General features: G+C 51.1%; 9 protein-coding genes across 9 annotated transcripts; 1 reads left to right on the top strand and 8 right to left on the bottom strand.

Moving 5' to 3' along the window:
- Positions 1–384: 384 nt before the first annotated feature.
- On the bottom strand, positions 385–1,938 carry cox10 (protoheme IX farnesyltransferase; the record flags this gene model as incomplete). The annotated part of the gene is made up of 1 exon (XM_043297058.1): positions 385–1,938. One exon carries the CDS (start codon positions 1,936–1,938, stop codon positions 385–387), a length of 1,554 nt encoding a protein of 517 aa, XP_043152993.1.
- A 252-nt stretch (positions 1,939–2,190) lies between these two features.
- On the top strand, positions 2,191–3,144 carry Asppvi_000751 (putative monosaccharide-P-dolichol utilization protein; the record flags this gene model as incomplete). The annotated part of the gene is made up of 2 exons (XM_043297057.1): positions 2,191–2,817; positions 2,875–3,144. The coding sequence occupies 2 exons, from the start codon at positions 2,191–2,193 to the stop codon at positions 3,142–3,144; spliced, it is 897 nt and encodes a 298-aa protein (XP_043152992.1).
- Positions 3,145–3,247: 103 nt separating this feature from the next.
- On the bottom strand, positions 3,248–4,055 carry med8 (RNA polymerase II mediator complex subunit MED8; the record flags this gene model as incomplete). Its single annotated transcript, XM_043297056.1, has 2 exons — positions 3,248–3,878; positions 3,931–4,055. The coding sequence occupies 2 exons, from the start codon at positions 4,053–4,055 to the stop codon at positions 3,248–3,250; spliced, it is 756 nt and encodes a 251-aa protein (XP_043152991.1).
- Positions 4,056–5,100: 1,045 nt separating this feature from the next.
- Positions 5,101–6,362, bottom strand: Asppvi_000749 (uncharacterized protein; the record flags this gene model as incomplete). The annotated part of the gene is made up of 3 exons (XM_043297055.1): positions 5,101–5,681; positions 5,756–6,007; positions 6,068–6,362. 3 exons carry the CDS (start codon positions 6,360–6,362, stop codon positions 5,101–5,103), a joined length of 1,128 nt encoding a protein of 375 aa, XP_043152990.1.
- Positions 6,363–7,802: 1,440 nt separating this feature from the next.
- Positions 7,803–8,630, bottom strand: Asppvi_000748 (uncharacterized protein; the record flags this gene model as incomplete). Its single annotated transcript, XM_043297054.1, has 1 exon — positions 7,803–8,630. The coding sequence occupies one exon, from the start codon at positions 8,628–8,630 to the stop codon at positions 7,803–7,805; it is 828 nt and encodes a 275-aa protein (XP_043152989.1).
- Positions 8,631–11,249: 2,619 nt separating this feature from the next.
- Asppvi_000747 (SIMPL domain-containing protein) lies at positions 11,250–11,903 on the bottom strand (the record flags this gene model as incomplete). Its single annotated transcript, XM_043297053.1, has 1 exon — positions 11,250–11,903. One exon carries the CDS (start codon positions 11,901–11,903, stop codon positions 11,250–11,252), a length of 654 nt encoding a protein of 217 aa, XP_043152988.1.
- Positions 11,904–12,572: 669 nt separating this feature from the next.
- Asppvi_000746 (uncharacterized protein) lies at positions 12,573–13,365 on the bottom strand (the record flags this gene model as incomplete). The annotated part of the gene is made up of 2 exons (XM_043297052.1): positions 12,573–13,150; positions 13,215–13,365. The coding sequence occupies 2 exons, from the start codon at positions 13,363–13,365 to the stop codon at positions 12,573–12,575; spliced, it is 729 nt and encodes a 242-aa protein (XP_043152987.1).
- Positions 13,366–14,046: 681 nt separating this feature from the next.
- Positions 14,047–15,430, bottom strand: Asppvi_000745 (uncharacterized protein; the record flags this gene model as incomplete). Its single annotated transcript, XM_043297051.1, has 4 exons — positions 14,047–14,976; positions 15,031–15,174; positions 15,233–15,334; positions 15,392–15,430. 4 exons carry the CDS (start codon positions 15,428–15,430, stop codon positions 14,047–14,049), a joined length of 1,215 nt encoding a protein of 404 aa, XP_043152986.1.
- An 832-nt stretch (positions 15,431–16,262) lies between these two features.
- Asppvi_000744 (uncharacterized protein) lies at positions 16,263–17,105 on the bottom strand (the record flags this gene model as incomplete). The annotated part of the gene is made up of 1 exon (XM_043297050.1): positions 16,263–17,105. One exon carries the CDS (start codon positions 17,103–17,105, stop codon positions 16,263–16,265), a length of 843 nt encoding a protein of 280 aa, XP_043152985.1.
- Between the last annotated feature and the right edge of the window lie 1,069 nt (positions 17,106–18,174).

Raw genomic sequence — 18,174 nt, 5'->3', positions numbered from 1 at the left:
ACAAATACATTGATATGGTCATTATTTTGAGTATTATGGCCAAGTCAAGCAGAATTTCTGTATCTCTGAAGAAGACGGGGAAGGTTCAAAACATCTGGCATCGGTGAATAAGGCAGAACGGGGGATGATATAGAATTCAATCTTATCAGTTGAGGTAGAGGCGTAGCGACAGCCCTTCTTGGAAAGTGCCATAGAAAAAACCACCCGGATCAATTCAAGTTGAGGCTATATCTACACGTTGAGGATCATCATGGGTGGAAGTTTAAACAAAAGTGTTATACAACGACGCCAGCCTCCCATGCCAAAAAGGCAGTCTAGTATAATAAAATGCTGTAACAGAATCAATATCAGTGTCGAATTGCGCTGATAAATCGAAAGGAAGAATCAGGAGCTACTCGTCTTCGCAGGTATCATCCTGCGCTCCGTCTCTACCACCTCAACATCATCTTCGTAGAGATAATCATCCTCGTCTTCCACTGGCTGGCCGAAAATATTGTTCCAAACACCATCCCAAAGACCTTTCTTCGTGACCAGACCGCCGACAAGGAGGATTGGCAGCTGCCAAATGCTGGCCCAGAAGAGGCTTCGAGCACTGCCATTGGCGCCCTGATGCCGCCAGAAATTGTAGGCCACTTTGACTAGCCAGCCATTGGCAACGGTGCTGCCAACCAGGAAGCCATTACCGACAACCCCGACCCACCAGAGACCGATGGAGAATGGGAACATGAGAATAGAGTATCGTAGTGCGACACGGGCATTTGCAGCGGGATTAGTCCAAGCGAGCATCCTGTACCCGGCCGCTTTGTACTCCTCGCGGATCATGTAGGACAACGCATTGAAATGAGGAAATTGCCATGCGAAGAGAATGCCACCCAGGAGCCAGCCACCAATGCTGTCCTTGCTGAACAACATATCCCGCCAGCTGTCATGGCCGGTGGTCGCTGTCTGGCCTGCCGCAGCGGTCCAACCCATCAACGGAGGAATGCCTCCTACCACAGCGCCTACCCACGTGTTGATCACGGATATACGCTTCAGCGGTGTATACACAAAGGCATAGAGACAGATATTACTGGCGGAGAGCGCGGTCGTCGTAGGGTTCGTTCCAATGTACAGCAAACCGAGACCTGCAGCAGCAGTCGCAATCGCAAATAACACCGCAGCACGACGTGACAGCAGCCCGCGCACTAACGGCCGGTTCCGTGTCCGTGACATCAGAGCATCGTATTTAGGTTCAAGGAGCATATTCAAAGTATTGGCGCTGCATGAGGACAAGAACGTTCCCGCGGTTAGGTAGAGAAAGGTCAAGGTTGAGGTTGAGAGGGTCGGTAGAGGAGTCATTGAAGGGTCAAGTGTGAGAAGAGAGGAGATCGGGTACATTCCATATGCGGAGGTGGTCGTCAATACGATCAGGAACGAGAGACGAGGCTTCGTGAGGGCGAGAAACGCGGCCAACTTGCGGCGGAGGGAAGTCACAGGGAGGGCTGATGAGAGGGTGGACAGTTGCGACGAGGCATCAGGAGGGAGTTCAGATTCTGTAGCATTATTCTTGGCCCCCTCTTCCTTTAACCGCTTCCTCCGGCGATGAGGTAACTCTTGTGAGGTAGACTGTGAAGCAATCGACTCTGAACCGGTTGCATTCTGTGATAATGCATTGTCGGCAATACTTCGAGGGGAGCTATTGACGGCGGATAAGGACGCTAGTAAGCCATCTTTGTCCGTGGAGCCATCTGCAGTCCGATTGGCAGAGAAATACGTCTTTTGAATAGTCGAGGATGTTGATTCATGATCGGCAATGCCAGCCCGCAGCCGAGAGGAGAGAAAGCTGCGAACTGCGACAGGTCGCCGTGATGGTGAGAGTCGTGAGAAGCATTGGGAACACAGGCGAGCAGGATCTCGCGCCAATCCAGACCTCAGCAACGAGGACCGGAGAACAATCATGGCGGAAGTAACATGGATCGAGAAAGATAGAAGTAAGTCACGATAGGACGATCTAGATCATGAGATGAATCTCGGAAGAGTCGCCATTGACGGAGCAGAAATTCCCCGGCGAGCCACAAAGACCACACCCGCAGGAATGTACCATACCGCCCTTAAGATAGTAGTTGTTGCTCTTAGGAACCATCGTACTCCGTTAGCAAGTTCACCGTCAACCAAAACACAAAAACGTCCTTTGGCCTGTAGACTCTCGCCATGGATACGCTTCAAAAGGTCGTTATTGACCCTCTTCAACCCGTTCTCCGTCCTATCTCGTCCGCTCTCCCGCAATCCGTCCACGATGTCATCATCTCCTTGATTGGATCGCCATGCCACAGCGCTCTCCTCCTCGACCTTGATGTCACCAAGGATCCTGCCTGCACGTCCCTTGCTATCTCCAAGGCTCTGGGTATTGCAATCGTGGGTGCAAGCGCCATCGTAAAGGTTCCGCAGATCCTGAAGCTTATCCGCTCACGATCCTCTGCTGGCGTATCCTTCGTCTCCTACGCCCTCGAAACCGCCAGCCTGTTGATCACTCTTTCCTACGGCGTGCGCAACCAGTTCCCGTTCAGCACATATGGAGAGTCCGCCTTGATTGCGGTGCAGGATGTGATCGTTGGGGTATTGGTGTTGACCTTTGCGGATCGCCCTACCGCTGCTGCGGCCTTTATTGCTGTGGTTGCCGCCAGTGTGTATGCGCTGCTCTTTGATCAGACGCTGGTCGATGCGCAGACCATGTCGTATCTACAGGCTGGTGCTGGTGCACTCGGCGTGGCCAGCAAGGCGCCTCAAATCTACACGATCTGGCGCGAGGGAGGGACCGGACAGCTGAGCGCTTTTGCGGTATGTGTTTTTTTCTGTCTACTGATACCTGAGGATACGTGACTGATTTTGTAACAGGTGTTCAACTACCTCGTCGGTTCCCTTTCTCGGATCTTTACCACGCTGCAAGAAGTTGACGACAAGCTCATTCTGTATGGATTCATTGCTGGGTTTGTCCTGAACGTTATCCTGGCGGCACAGATGGTCTACTACTGGAAGAGCCCGGCGCAGCCCAAGAAGCGACCTACTCGATCCTCTCGGCCACTGGAAAGGGTTCCTGCGGCTGAAAGCACAGGAGTATCGCCCAAGCCCTCCGCCAAGTCGCCCACCACCCGCAGACGGGGATAGATTGGTCGCTTTGACAATTCTCATCAGAATGCTTGAATACAATTTTTAATGTCGTTGAAACCATCCCCGCGTATTCTAATCAATGGACAAGTGCTCGCAGCCATCAGCGCTGCGTCGGCGGTATCCCCGTAGTCATATACCGTAGAATATCCTCCAAGGGAACCGCATGTCCAGCTGCCTGCTGCTGCTGTTGCTGCTGCCGTGACCCCGGCATAGGCGCCGCAATATCAAACTCCAATCCAGCGCCCACACCAGACTTGCGTCGTACTCCAACAACCTCCATCTCTTCTTCCTCCCCCTCCCCTTCCTCCTCACTCTCACTCTCCTCCTCATCCTCATCCTCCAACTGCCTCCTCAACCCGGTAACCACATTCTGAATCCCCATCTCCCTCTCTTCCAGCGTGAAATTCCCACCCCAGTTCCTCCTCCTCGCCTCCTGGTTCGCCTCCACAGGCGCCCAATCCCACAGCTCCGCAAGCGCACCTTCACTCAACGCACCCTGGTCCTCAAGCGCAGACGCCCCCGCCCGCCGACCGCGCGATACCCAGTCCTCAACGCGGGGGTCGAGTTTCGTGCGGAGGAGCTGCTCAAGCGTTGGGGCCTGCGTGCGGCCGGGGTACGAGGGGCCCGGATAGGCGACGAGCGCGGAGAGGAGGTCGCGGTTGTCGGAGAGGTGTTCAGAGACGCTGAGGAGGTTGTTTGAGATGATGCCTGCTTGGGATTGGAGCGAGGACCTGCTTCAATTAGTATTTTGCATCTGGGGGCGGTGGTTGAGGGCCGGTGTACCAGGATGGAAGCGGGTCGCTTTGGTTTAAGCTGCCGATTAGAGAGGCTAGGGAGCGGGTGAGCTGGACGAGCCGTTGGCGGGATTGTTCGAGGGTTTTTATCTGGTCTTGGTCTAGGGATGCCATTTTGCTTTGATATTGCGACTGAGACTTTGGTGCTGGTGAGGAGGTATGCGTGTTTGGACGATGACGGGAGAGGTGCAGACGGCGATAGGCCGATAGCAGGAAGGTTGTCTATTGGCAACCCCACAGCTACAAACGCGTAGGGCTAGATCTACATCTACGAGTTTCTAGTATCTACAACACGGGCTCCGATAGATTCTCCTAGAGTCTCAGGACATGAATACCTGAAGGAGTATGTTCAGTTCCTACGGCTCTACTTGTCCTAAACAGTTAATGACTTCCATTTAGCTGCATAAAAATCAATCGAACTGCTATAAATAGCGTCCTCACCACCACAAAGCCCAAGCAGTAGAATCCTTCAACACGACCACCCTTCGCCATTGGTAACTTGGCATCTTTGGCCGAAACGCTTGGAATGCAATCAGTCCAAGCTGACGATGCTGTTATGCTGGACTCTGGAGATAATTCTGCTGTCACTGACTCGTTGGCGCCAAACCCGTGTTTATTTTTAGCTAGATGCACATCCTGATCCTTCGGCCGAAGAGGGGCTGGTTGGTGAGCGCTACCTTGGCTCTCACCAGAGAAAGGTATAAAAAGACGATGGAGTCTGTCGGACAATTATCTTGAATTTTTGTAGAGTTACTGTGTATCAGATTTGATATTTTTCAATTATCTCGCTGAGCTATGGTCAATCATTGCTAGGAATTGCCCGCCAACTGGTCGACGCCAGCAATACCACCACGCGATAACATCTCGCTCAAACGCCTGAGGGAAGTGGAATGAAGATTGTGTCAACGGATCAAGGAGGGTATATCATTCATTTGATGAATATGACAACATGCGATCGTGCGATTCATTATGCATAAGAAGGGAAGAAACTGGGGAAAGGAAAGAGTTTCTGGCAACGGATAGTGGCCTACACTGGAGAGTATGACCGCCATTCGCATTACTCGATCAGTACATTTTTTTCCCCAACAAATCCCATGGATTGCCATACATCAGCAGGCCAGCAAGGGAGTGATATCGACGTTTACTCACGACCTCAGAGCTACTGCTTCTGGGGAGGTGAGCCACTGCGCTCAGGAAAGTATGTCTGAGCGTGATATCCCTTCTCCTGCTCTGGAGAATGTGTGGTAGATGGGACTGTGACAGGAGATTCGGTGATTTCGACATAATTGGACTTGGAGAATCCCACCTCCTGAGTACGGCCGTCTGTGTCGACGAAGTTGAAGCCATGTCCAGACCCTGGGTGGTGCATCGGTTGGCTATACATTCCATTCTTGGCAGGATCAGCCCACGCCCCGTGAGCCGGGGTACTGATGGTGGTATCGTTCCACCGCGCATGAAGATGGTCCGAACGACGGTTCTTGCGAGCCTGCTTGCGTCGCCAGCGGATAAAGAAGAAGCATCCCACCGCAAGGATACAGATCAGGATCACAAATCCCAGGATCGGCAGCGCAATGATCAAAGCCAGGTGGCTGGAGCCTGAGTTGGCGTTCGCGGAAGGAGAGGTCAGGTCCACTGTGGACTGGGGCAGCATCGACTCGCTGAAGACTCTACTCGGACTAATAGGAAAAGCTTTGCTGGTAGGTGTTCGGAAGTGGCAATTGTAGCGAAGAGCTTCTAGGACTACATCGTTCGCAAGGCTGTCAGTAACTGGCGAATTCAGACTGGAATAAGGTAAGAAAGGGAAAGCAACACACAATTTGCAAGGTAGACCTGAGAATCGGTCATATTGCTGGTCAAATTGTAGCAAAACTCGCACTGGCTGATGAGATTGTCCGCAAAAGACGAAGCACCACACCAGGTATCGAAGTTGACGCCATTCGGATGATCCAAGTCGTACTCGAGGGCCGATGATAATGGCTGGCAGGAAACCACGCAGGGAGAAGAGATATTGGCAACCTGTTCAGGGAAGCCGTACACGCAGCTGCTGAAGGCATAGCGGAGATTGTCTGAAGCTCCGCATTAGCAACTGCATGTCTCGTTGTCACCAAAATGTCGAATATACGTACAGAGTCCCCAACCGACATCCGTCTCCCCCGAAGACGAATTACTGTAAGTGCTTTGCAACTGGCAATCCACGCAGTTTTGAAAGTCGGACCCTTTCGTGGTCTGGCTGAACTGCTGGTCCAAACAAACGATCTCGGAAGCTGTAGTGTTCGAGGACACTTTATTGCAAACATTAGCGCACGGCGAGCCGGGAGTCGTCTTCAGCCCGATCACCACAGGTGTAAGGTGACCGAGGAGCAGGAAAGCAGCCGCCAAAAGCGACGTAGATTTCGGCTTTTGGCTCAAGAAGCCGATCATCTTGAAGGACGAGCCGGACCGATCAATCCAAGCTGATGCCAATTTATTACTGTAAGTTCGAGGAAAGAATAGGCGACACGCCGAGGGTTCGATGGCCGGGCATCGAATTGACAGCGCAGTGATCGAAAACGATAGCCCAAGAAAGTAGAAAGACAGGAAGTGGCCAGTCAAAAGAGCAAAGGTGAAGGCAGGTCACGTCCTTGAGTCAGTTATCACCGTCGCTAGGTTGACATCTTGGTACTCCTCGCGGATTGATAAAGAACCCGACCGGAGGCAACGTGCTGCAGCATGGTCAGGTCGAATTTCTCCTTCCAGGGTCTGTCAGGACGTCGCTTATAGGGTGCAAGCTAGTCGAGGACGATTAAGCATGCACCATGAGCAATGGGTGCTTGTTTGGGCGCTAAGACACACGCTCGCAGAGGCAGAGAGCATTGGCTGGTTATTGGTCTAACCAGCATCCCCCGCGACTGGTTGGAAGAGAAGCGGGACTGGGGCTGGTGCTCAAGACAAATCACCGTCCAGTAGTAACACTCCGTGGCCATTAGGAATTGTCTTGGTAGCAGGATTTGGAGTGTGACAAGAGTCGACCAGAGACTGGAGATGTGATTGTGACTGGGCCTGCAGCGTGTCGCATCGGCTCACGTTGGCCCTGGCAGGAGGCTATGATTCGTCGATCACGAGCGAACCCCTCATTTGAGTGCCCAGAACACCATCTACTTTCACAGTAGGCAGGTAGAAAGTACTTTACAGGTAGACAGTACTAGGACTCGCTCATTGTTGTCTGAGTCCTTGATTGGACGAACGATGTTCATCTTTTGATTGCTGGTTGCTGGGTTCCGTCATTTTGTGCTCGGCAACATAGTGCCGATATCACTTGAATCCAGATCATCTAGACATCCTGTGGAGGCACCTACTGCAGTCTAACAAAGGTGATGGACAAAGAGGTCACAGAAAATAGCCGCTTGTACAGGGTACAAAGCAGCTACCTCGACCCATCCCGGCGTCACGACTTCACTAATCTGAGTCAACAATCATTTGTCCCAGCAAATAGAATAATTCTCAGTAGTTTCCTATGATAATGACATGATATGATAAGGAATGATCAGAAAACCCCCTTGTCCCTAAGAAATTCATACACGGTAGATACTGGCCCATCATTCTCCAGTCCCACTCGATTTGTGCTGAGAAGAGAAGGCTAGACGATCACATGGACCAAAATCAAGAAGGAGCCTCCCATATGAAAAGATAAGACTCCAAAATGCAAAACGTATGTCCTATTGCGCTCTCGCCGGTGGCACAAAAGGTAACGAATCATAATAATCATTAAGAAAAATCCTCGAGCAAAAAGTAATCCTCCAGCCGGAAGGCCTCACGTAAATGGAGCTCTGTCATAACGGAAATGGTGATTGTAGTAGGGAGGGTATGGAGATCGAACAAGCGCTACCCGTAGAGCTCATCGTAGGAGGGCACCAACTCCGGCTCACGAACTGGCTCACGGACTGGCTCAGTCTCTCGAGGCTTTGACCGGCGAGCGAGTTTCTGTTCTTGAAATGGAGAGTACGACATATGTCGAGGATCCTCAGGTGGGACTGACGGTACTGAGGACGTAAAGCTCGTATGCTTGGAACTCGAGGTTCCCGAAACCGATGCTGTCGGCTCGGTGACGCTGCTTTGTTGACTGCGTCGCCGCATTCGCGAGGTGACAGAGAGCGGGGGTGACTTGGATGCGCGATTAAGGTCATCCATATGTGCATTGAGTTTGAGACGATTTAATTCTCGCGGAAGCCGTTTGGGGCCCTTTGGCGGTGGAATAACGTCTTCTTCGGCTTCATCGGCTTCGTCGCTGGAGCATATTTCATCCCAAGGGTTGACAAGGCCCTTCTGCTCACTTACAATTCCACGGTGCTCTGAGAATTTCTGCGTGGGCTGTTCTTTTGTTGATCGACTTCGTAATTTCGCATCGTAGTGTCTGGTGGGTATTGTCATGGCAGAATCGACTGACGATTCCCGTCCTTCCGAGTCCCCAGAATGCAAGGTTGGCTCGGGGCGAGAAGAGTTACTTTCTCGATGTCGAGCCTCTGGCGAACTATGCCTTCGACGTTGTTCCGAAGGGATCTCAGGAGCAATATTCATCTTGATGCTAGAAGGCTGGTCCCACTGACTCCAGGAGCCTTCGGTGGGATAAGTGATTGATACATCGCCCCATCGAGAATGCAGTTCGGAAGACAGCTTGCGCTTCCTCCTCAACTTGCGAATAATGGCCGTCATGATAACAATGGGATTTTTCATCAAATGTACCCCCAGAAGACAAGTTCACTTCTTTAGAAGGTCTCGGGCCGAAAATAATGCCACACCGTCGGGAAGACAAAGTTTGTAGCGACTGACGCAGGAATTATGTATTCCTCTCCTACAGAGACTCCTTCGAGTGAGTCAAAAGGGAGTCAGGCTTTGTAGGGAGAGGAAACAGGAGTGATACTGGACAGCCGACGGCCTGCATGGGATGAGGAGAAATCATAACACATCCATCAGGCACAATCAAATGACAGCCACATAGCTCTATGTGACATGATCCAAAAGGAAAGATCCTGAAGAAGTCCGCTCGAGTAGACGACACCGTAGGACGGGAGTCATGCGAGACAAAGACGCGTTACAGACCCGACAGTTTGGGTCAACCCCCCTTCAGGTGAAAGTCAACGGACCGCCACTTGGAAACTTCATAAAGAAGATCGACTTTGGGCATCGCAGCGGTTTTGGAGCGGCACGCAGAATGACAGACGGTGACTGGTCCTGAAGACCCCGGCAGAGCACTTTCTAGGCAGGGTAGAGAGCAGGCTGCAGTCTCTGGCCCTGCAAGCCATAGTATTAAACGAGAGGGGTACGTCGCGGAAGGAGTAAGAAAAATTGCAAGGAAGGAGAAATTGCGGCGTAGTCACTTTACAGCTCTTGCCGACGCAGCCAAGCGATCTTGGACGTTGGTCAACTACGTTGCACACAACGACGCCCGCAGCTGTCCGCCTTCTTGGCGTGGCGCTTGCTCATCATCTACTGCTCGAAGCAGGATCAGTGGGCGGCCGTATCAATCGATTAAGCCTCGAGAAAATGTGGGACTTTCGCAAGGGGCAATGGAAGATGACCGACTACGTAGAGACTACGGCAGTAGCATCTTCCAACACCGCGGTTGACTCTTGTCGATATTCGCATCCTGGAAAGGAACTCCGTTCCTCTACATCCTGCCTACACTGCCAGGCAGTAGCCTAGATGGACAGGCTACGTAATCTAAGGACAGGTAAGTTGTGGGCATACGTCTTAAGGGTCACGATGCGGCTGAGGAAAAGGTTCGACCAATACTGGGGGAAGAAAACTCCCGTGTGGATGTCATGTCTTACTTACAGGGATCTGCTATTCGCACGCCCCGTGATGCTCATCGCTATCGTATCATCGTGTGGGTGACTGAAAGGGGACGGATACTTGAGACAGACAGGGATTATCAGCAAAAGGAGGGGCAAAGCAACGAGCTGAAGCTCGATCCTCAAAGAGGAAGGCTCTTAGCCTCTTCCTTCGATTGTCCCAAGCGGAGTAGTGCATCCGCCATATTCTTCCGTGTTTTCTTATTCAGAATCCGAACCGACAAGTCATCATAATAATAACGCTAATTGAGTTGGACGTCGTCAGAGTTGAACCCTGGAACCAACACTCGGCGATTATTTAGCGTATTGCCGTTGGTTCAGAAGCGAACAAGCACAAGGTTGATCGTCCCGCAATCCGTAAGCCCGTCGAGGGGCCAAGTGAACCGAACCATCCACAGAGCTTAACTACGCGCCGTGATGGAGCATCAGCTCATGTCTTATTAGTCTAATCACAGTCATTCCGTGTTGTTGTCCTCCAGTTAGAAATTCCAGACTGAATGAATCTAGACGAATAGACCTAATCATTCTCAGCACCTCGACAAGGGAAAAGACATCATCGACTGGCAACTTTGCGACCAGGACGAAAAACTCGCTTTTGTCGAAACCCGTTTTTTCGCCGTTGTTCCGGCCGAATCGAATAAGACTGCGGAGTAGATACTCTTTCAATCTCATTCCGTCAGTCATTTCACTGGTCGATATTCTGAACCCACGCTAATGGCATTCGAAAGGGCAAGGATATACATTGGCAGTGGAACGTAACCAGCACATGCCAGTCCGCCTCAGATCAGGGCCTGGAACGTGATTGCGTGTGCTCAGAACTGACACTCCTCACATCTGATCAAATGTAACCTCGCAGCTTCTATCAAACTTGATTATGGCATGGATCCATAAAAGAAACACTTACTCGCTTACAGCGTCGAAGCGGAGATTCCCGGGCATGCCAGTCGAGCTATTTCCACGAATTGACCCATAAAATGACAAATTACTTTTCCGCTTTGGATTATGTCCACAGAGAGATGCAAATCTCTCGTGTGAGAGCAAACTAATTGTATAGTTAGTTTACCAAGACGCGGATCTTATGGTATTGTGCTAGGTTTCCCCACTGTTGGTATGAAGACGGAGCAAATGTGCCAGAGCAGGAACCTCCTGCCGGTCTCGCAACTTGATGTTATGAGGCAATGGCTCGAGTCTACTTTTAGGGAGGCTTATTACCCTGGACAGGCTAGGATTCCTGACATGTAGCCGTAGCAAGGAGAAGTTGTTATACCTCTGTAATCCTATATCTCATCTTATAAGCAAAGTAATTCAGCCCAAGCCACTGAACCGAGCAAAGTCCAAGCAAATCAAGCCATTCAGCAACAATATCTCGCATGAGCGATCCAAATCACCAGCCAAACACATCAGCGTTTCGAAATCCTCTGACTGTTACCCTGCCGAACAAGCAAAGAGCAACCGGCAGGGCCCTTCCGCGCCGCACATTTCACCAGATAATGAAATTGCCTTTGACGATAGCATTAAGCTGAAAAATCCTCGGCTCCATGTCGAGATGTCTGCCACCCGCACCGTTCTCAGCGTCCTTCCAGGACGCAGGCAAGGCCTCCCCGTTTGCTCGCCATTCGAGATCTGTCATTCGCAAGGGAGCAAAGTTGAGTCCAGCCCTCCTGGCTAATAATTCCGCTCTCCGACCTGCATCCTTCATTGCCAATTGCGCAGCCTTGGACTCTAGAGAATGGGTGGCCTGCTCGCTGAGTAGCCAGTGAAGTTCCAAGATTTCAACGCCCTTATGGTCATCGAGCTGCTTCGCCATATCGCGCATAAAGTCCACATTTCCGAAGCCCATTCTGTACGTCGTCTGCGAGCGGTAGATGCGCGCGTGTGCCGACCTCGGATTCGCATTTGCGGCAACAGTATCGCTTTTCCATTCCGACCAGGTCCGTGTGGGTTCAAACACATGGATTGACTGTGGTGGGAATGCCCGCATCAGGGCTTGAGCACAAGCCATTTCCTTCCTGAGAACGGCTCTATTGGATGCGCCGGAGAGATTCGTCCCAAAAACAAGAACGGCCTGGTCAGCCGGTTGTTGGACAGTTGCGAAACCATACAGGCATAGGCATCCTGCTATCATTTCATCCATGCTGATATGCGAATGGGTGTCCGAGTAAGGTGCGTTCGCCTGGGTACCGTGTAACGAGAGTAACGACTGAAATAAGAATAGGTAATATTATATGGCAGAGACGAGGAAATAGGGCATTAGAGAGAAGTCTCCGCCGAGCGTGTTGTCTCGAGAGACTGGAAGAAAATACATCGAGCTGAGGGTGTCTTGAGGTAGCGGACTCTTTAAGTCTGCACTTTCCTTCCACATCATGCACGATGATGGCAAAGAGGAAGGAAGGAGGTGAGTCCTCTCATTCAGTCTTCATGATGATTCCTTCCTCGCGCCTCAGGTGTTGACTGTCCTCGGGGAGACTTTCGAGCCTATCTTAAGTGACGTTATTTGTCCTAGTATGATTGCTGCCAACTGCAGGTCGAGCTCTACTCAATCAATCATCAACTGGAGCCTCTTCCACGATCCCAGGGCTCTGAAACTTGGATGAAGTGGGCCACATTGCATGTTTCATTCATGAAGTCGTTGTCATCATTTCTGCTGCTTCTGAACCAACGATCACGAGAAGAAAAAGAGTAAGGAAACCCAGGACCCAACGCCATGCGCCATCGCTAATATCCGTTTACGCCGTTTCAACAAACAGAGACATCGCCCTAACGCCAAAATCATGGTCAACTGATACGAATAAGCGTCTCCTCATTAGTTGAGATTTGTGATCAATCTCGACAGCACCGGTTTTGGTCTCCTAGGTAGCCTTGCCGTCTGATTGAGTGTGGTCGAGTCCGCAGGAACCACAGTGGCTTGGAAGAGACTGTCTGATTGTATCGAATCTCGTGTCGAATCTGGCGAGGTCCCCAGAAATGACGGCACCGGTGGCTGCAATAGCTGTGGCAATGGCGAGTCGTCGTTTAGATGTGAGACATGCTCTCTGCGAAGATGTGACCAATCTCTTACAGAAGCATTATCGACCGGCTGAAATGGCGGTTGTCTCATCGCAGAGAACTGCACGGCTGGTGGAATATTGATATCTCTGTACCTGGACGGGTCATAGACCGGTACATGCAACGTCTGATATGCTGGTGGTCGGTCACTGATGTCGTCAGAGTGGGCTCGGTAGATGGAGAGCGAAGATGACGGTCGACCCCGCATAGTTGCAAGCTCAGCATCCTCAGCCTTCAAACCGGCCTGGATATGATACTCGAGGAGTTGTTCTTCCCGTCGACGGATGCGATCCCATCTGCGTTTCTTATAGAAAAAGAAGAGTATGCCCGCGGTGACTGATACAGACTTGTTAGCATTGAAACGTGCACAGGATCCTAATTTGCTAGAAGAGAGTCCTACTCGCAATGGCAGCAACGCCTCCAACGACCACTCCGATGATTATCGGAGTGACATTGTTGGGGTTCCCCGATCCCGAACTATCGATTGAAGTCGACGAAGCGTGGTCGGATTCAACTGGGCCTGAATAGTTGGTATCACGCGAAATGACCATACTGGACAATCGTTTCTTCAGAAGAACAAAGCAATGCTTGTTCGATCCCAATCACAAGCGAAACAATGAGGGGGCCCTGATCCGCCTCGCCAGCCTCTCCATCAACGCTGTTAGATCACCCCCTCTACGATGAGCGGAAGAAAGAGAATATTTAAGTCCTGTCATATTGATAAGCTCAGGCCTGATCACGGTCCCTCGTTTCAGAGCCATGAGTTTAAAGTTATTTTGAGGATCAAGCAATGCGGGATTGTGGTAATCATGGACAAAGATAGAAACCGAATCGGAGAACTCTCTGGGAGGATCACTTGCGCTTATCTTGTTTAGTTGATGCTTACAGACAAACGGAAAGCCGAAACGCATGCTCGAATCCTCCCACGCCCAAAATAGCATCCAAGCTGGTGCGGCTTCGGGGATCATTGGCTGAGAGAGCTCGGCGACTCGGTTGTGCGCGCCCTGACCCCGTATCTCAGCGCTAGGGAAGAGGGGGAATGGCGATCTGACCCATCTCTCTGCAGATGAGTTGTTCAAGCTCAAAGGGCTATATTTTTTGCTTCAGCAACTGATGCATATAGCCTGCATGGTGAAATTACAAGGACCGACAAGTGAAGGACTTAGGACAAGATGATGCAATTCTATCACATTGACCGACCACCTCTCTAATATGTATGCGCCGCTTTCTGGTTACTCTGCATAAGGTCGATAAACCGCCATTCCCTTCTCTGTGTAGAAGTCTAGGGCGACTCCCTGTCCGATGAAGTACGTGTATCCTTCCTTCAGGTCGAACCGCTTGTCCCCTGGAGCGTTCATTTGACCATTACCTTTTGTGACGATCATAAGACTCGGGCCTAAGATGGCCTTGTGCGTTTCCGTCTCCCCGGGTCCCAAACAAGTCGCTAGGACGTTGAATTCGCTAAAGGCGGGTGCATACTCATCGGTTTTTCCGTTCAACCCCTTGTCACTCTTTTTCCTTGGTAGAATCACCTCGTCTTTTGAGTGAGGTTTGAACGTTAGCGCCCGCGAGAACAGATCCACATTGTCCCGAGCCGGCCTAGGACAAAATCCTGTGTTCAGAACGTTATCGGACCGGGCCATGCATTCCATGATGTCACCATTAAGATATGCATGCAGACTATCCGCAGGTACATTGACTGCCTCGCCCGGTCCGATGCTGAGATAGTTCATCAACAACGCAGCGACCAGGTTGCCATTGTCGTACTCGGAATACTGCTTGCGAAGTCTCTCCAGCATACCCGGAATATAGCTGCTGTTGGGACCGAACTGGGACTCGGGTATGTTCTGAAGCTCATTGATCGTTTCGGCAACGGCGACAGGGGACGCGCTCAGCAACGCCTTGCAAATCTGCCGCAGAAGCTCGTCATCGAATTTCTCGTGAGGCGGGACAAACCGTTCAAGCGGCTTCAGTTTCATGAGGGACTCGATGTCTTTCAGGGGTTTGAAGCCGGCAAAGAGCTCAAAGTTGGATAGTGCAATTGCTATTTCGGGTTTGTGGTTGGGGTCGCCGAACTTCTTCGGATCGGTTTCGTGGAGCTTCTCAGCCAAGGCCTTGTCGGGGTGGATTTGAAGTGGAAGGGCTTTGGCGAAGGATAGGATCTGAGTGTTCGTTAGTCAACGTCGGCAGGCCGTTTCTCTCGACCCGGTGTGTACCTTGGGGAGAAAGGGGATCTCTGGCCCATATCGATCCAAAACGGCCTTCCCGATCACCTGCGGGTTGTTTTTGATGTAGTCAGCGAGCAACTCGCCTGTGGCGAGAATTTTTGACGGGTTTGTCGGGTATGTCCCCATCCACATCTATCTCAAGAGTTAACTTTTATAAGCAGCACGGCTAGGGGACGAGACGCCTCCTCACCTCAGAGTATGTCTCTGTCTCCTTGATATCACCGGAGCCAGGCGATTTGGCCCAAAGCTGGGCAGCCAGTGCATCTTTGCCCTTTTTGCCCCAAGGATCGTGCTGTTATGATGCGGCCGTTAGACTTCAAATCTGTAAATCAAGGTCGCGAAGACGAACCTTGCATTCACATTTGAGTTGGACCACTGATTCTGCCATTGTGCCGGATGTATACAACTTGGTAGGATTGCGGCGCAAGTTGTAGGAATTGTTACTCCTGATCCTCAGGCGATCAATTCAGGAAGCAATAGGAATAATAATTAGGAACGATGTAGAAAGCAGCGACGATGATGACTGGACTTGCGCCGACGATAAGGTGCAATGCGTGAGCATGGCGTCATTCTTGGTATACCCAGTGGAACAGGCGACAGAACAGGAAATTTGGAGGGAACTAGCTCCGCCATTGCCTGATATCGCAGCGAGCTGGACTAGATGAATCGATGCTACTGTGAAGAGGTGAGATGGGGAGGCCAATCCGCCAATAGGAAATATGAGGGAAGGATGAAGCGTTCTGACGTCGACTGCAGATAGTGATGGAGTTCAATCTGACGTCAGGATAGGACCCTCACCTCGGGTACCTTTCTCCGTAGAATCTTAAGCATGTATGCAAGCATGCATGTAATGCTCATATCATTATCGTCAGTCCAGGTGGCTTCAGGAAAAAATATATAGACTGAATTACTTGACCTCTGCGGGTGTAGTGTACCTAGGGTACAGGTTCAGGCTTTGATCTTTATCTACTGCCTTAGTAAGGGGGAGGTGGTTTCCAACTATCTATACCAAGCTACTCAGGATGTAGCATAAGTTAAGGAGCATAAGGGAGCAGTTACTGAATGTCAGAAATGTCATTATCATTATCATGGTTCTGCTTAACACCGTGAAGTTGCCGAACTATAAAATCGACGCCAACCCACCAACGCCTTGAAATATGCCGCTTCAAAGTCCAGTACGAGCCAAATGCATTCAAGTCAAAAGCAAAAATGAAACCAAATCATCCGTAGATTTCCTCCGCATCAGGCACCATAGTCATGGTCATGCGTCTCGCCGAGACACGCTTCTTCGCCGCAGACGCCGACGAACCACTCCTCCGAGAACCGGAGACGGAGTCCACGCCCTCACAGGTATGGTTGAACCCCTCATCCCAGCTTTCATCATCTCCAGCGCGGAAACTACCTCCTGAGGAGACCGAGTACGCGCGCGATAAGCGGGAGCGAGCGAATTCCTCCTCGTACCGCGGGTAGGCAGGGATATACCGGAACCGCGACGACGAGGGCGACGGCGTCGGCTCCAGAGACGAAGCGGGAGATGGAGAAGCAGACCGCTCGTCGACGCTGTTGACGGTGATTCGAGGCGCCGCTGCTCTCTTTTCGGCGACTTCGCTGGGATAATCCTGGCGGATGGGTCTGTAGGCGAACTGGGTCCGTCGCTCGACGAGGGGTTGGCGTTCGGTTGTGTCACAGTCCGAGCGGGAGCTCTTGGATCTAGGTGTCAGACGTATAGAGAGACGCCGTGACAAGGAGGTCGAGGTTGGGGTTAGGGTTGAGCTTGGGCCTGACTCGATGAGTTGATGCGTGCGAGGCACGTATTCTACTTCGTAGGCTGGCTTGTCCATGCCCTTGTTCTTGCTATTGTTCTTGCTCTTGCTCCTGCGGGTCGAGGAGGAAGACTGGTGAGGGGTAGAGGTAGCGTATTGGGTCCAGGAGCCGTCTGTTGGCGCGGAGATGGCTGCGTCGCCCCATCTTGTGTGTAGTGAATGTGATTGCAGCTGTGACTGGGGCTTGGAGGAGTCGTTTTTGCGGAAGATGCTGAGGGGGCGGGTGACGATGTTGGCCATTTTGGTTATGTTCGATGCTGCTTTGCTGTGGGAGCAGAGAGATGGCTCATGGTACGGGGGTACTCCGTACTGATGCAGGGATCGGAGTATATAGAGGTGGCACAGGCAGCCCAAACTGGGGAGCAGTCTGGAGGAACGAGGCTGCTCTGCAATGTCCAAGCGCGAGGGCTCAAGAGACAAGGATAAGGCACAGATGATCTTGACGGATGACCACCATCAATCTATGCAATGCAGGACAAGGGCAGGCTTCAGTCACAAGCACCACCAGAGCGAGTCTGTGGACAAGCCTCGAGAGTCTTGTCGACCAGGACGACAACGGGCGTATATAAGCTTATCCATGCTGGATATCCAGTTAACGCTGCTGCTTTTCTAATTATGTTTCATCATCCACAGAGTCTCTGAAACAGCCACAAACAGCTTAAGCTTGCATCGGTCCGGTCGATCAAGTTGCCAACATTAGCAACAAACAAAGACGCTCCATTGCCGCCCGACACATTAGCGTCACTTAACAGGCATTGTAGCAGACTAACATATCCATTCTTAGAAACTTATCCATGTAAGGCGCCGCGGAAATTCTTGAATTAGTCTGCATTATGCAGTCAAGTACCATAATTAGTTTCCTTTCGCATGTTGGTTGCGGGATAATTGTGCCAAATTTAGTTCACCACTAGGAGCACTGAGGTTGCAGTGCAGCAGCGAAGCGCCCAGTGAGACTTCCTCAGCACTAGCTGGAGAGGACGAAACCCACTAATTATGCAGGATTCTGCTCGTTAAATGAATTAATATACATGTCCTGCATGCAACTAATTTCGTCAGTTGGTTGTCAGCTCGTGAGGGGTTATGGTTGTCAAAGGGCTGCCTTCGATTACACACATGCGAAGCAACCATGAAATGGGATAGGATAGTATAAGAGGTACATCTATTAATCGTCTGCTCTAATACGGATCAACCCTTCCTCTCGCCCACAAACATTTAAGAACGCCGTTTCAAATCTTGTGGTATGACCTGTGAACGTGTCAAATGACCTGAAAACCAACTCCGAGTCCTTTTCTAAGGGCGCCGTGTATGT

Source organism: Aspergillus pseudoviridinutans, assembly GCF_018340605.1.
Source record: "Aspergillus pseudoviridinutans IFM 55266 DNA, scaffold_1, whole genome shotgun sequence".
Lineage (NCBI taxonomy): Eukaryota > Fungi > Ascomycota > Eurotiomycetes > Eurotiales > Aspergillaceae > Aspergillus > Aspergillus pseudoviridinutans.
This window is presented reverse-complemented; position numbering and strand designations above follow the sequence as displayed.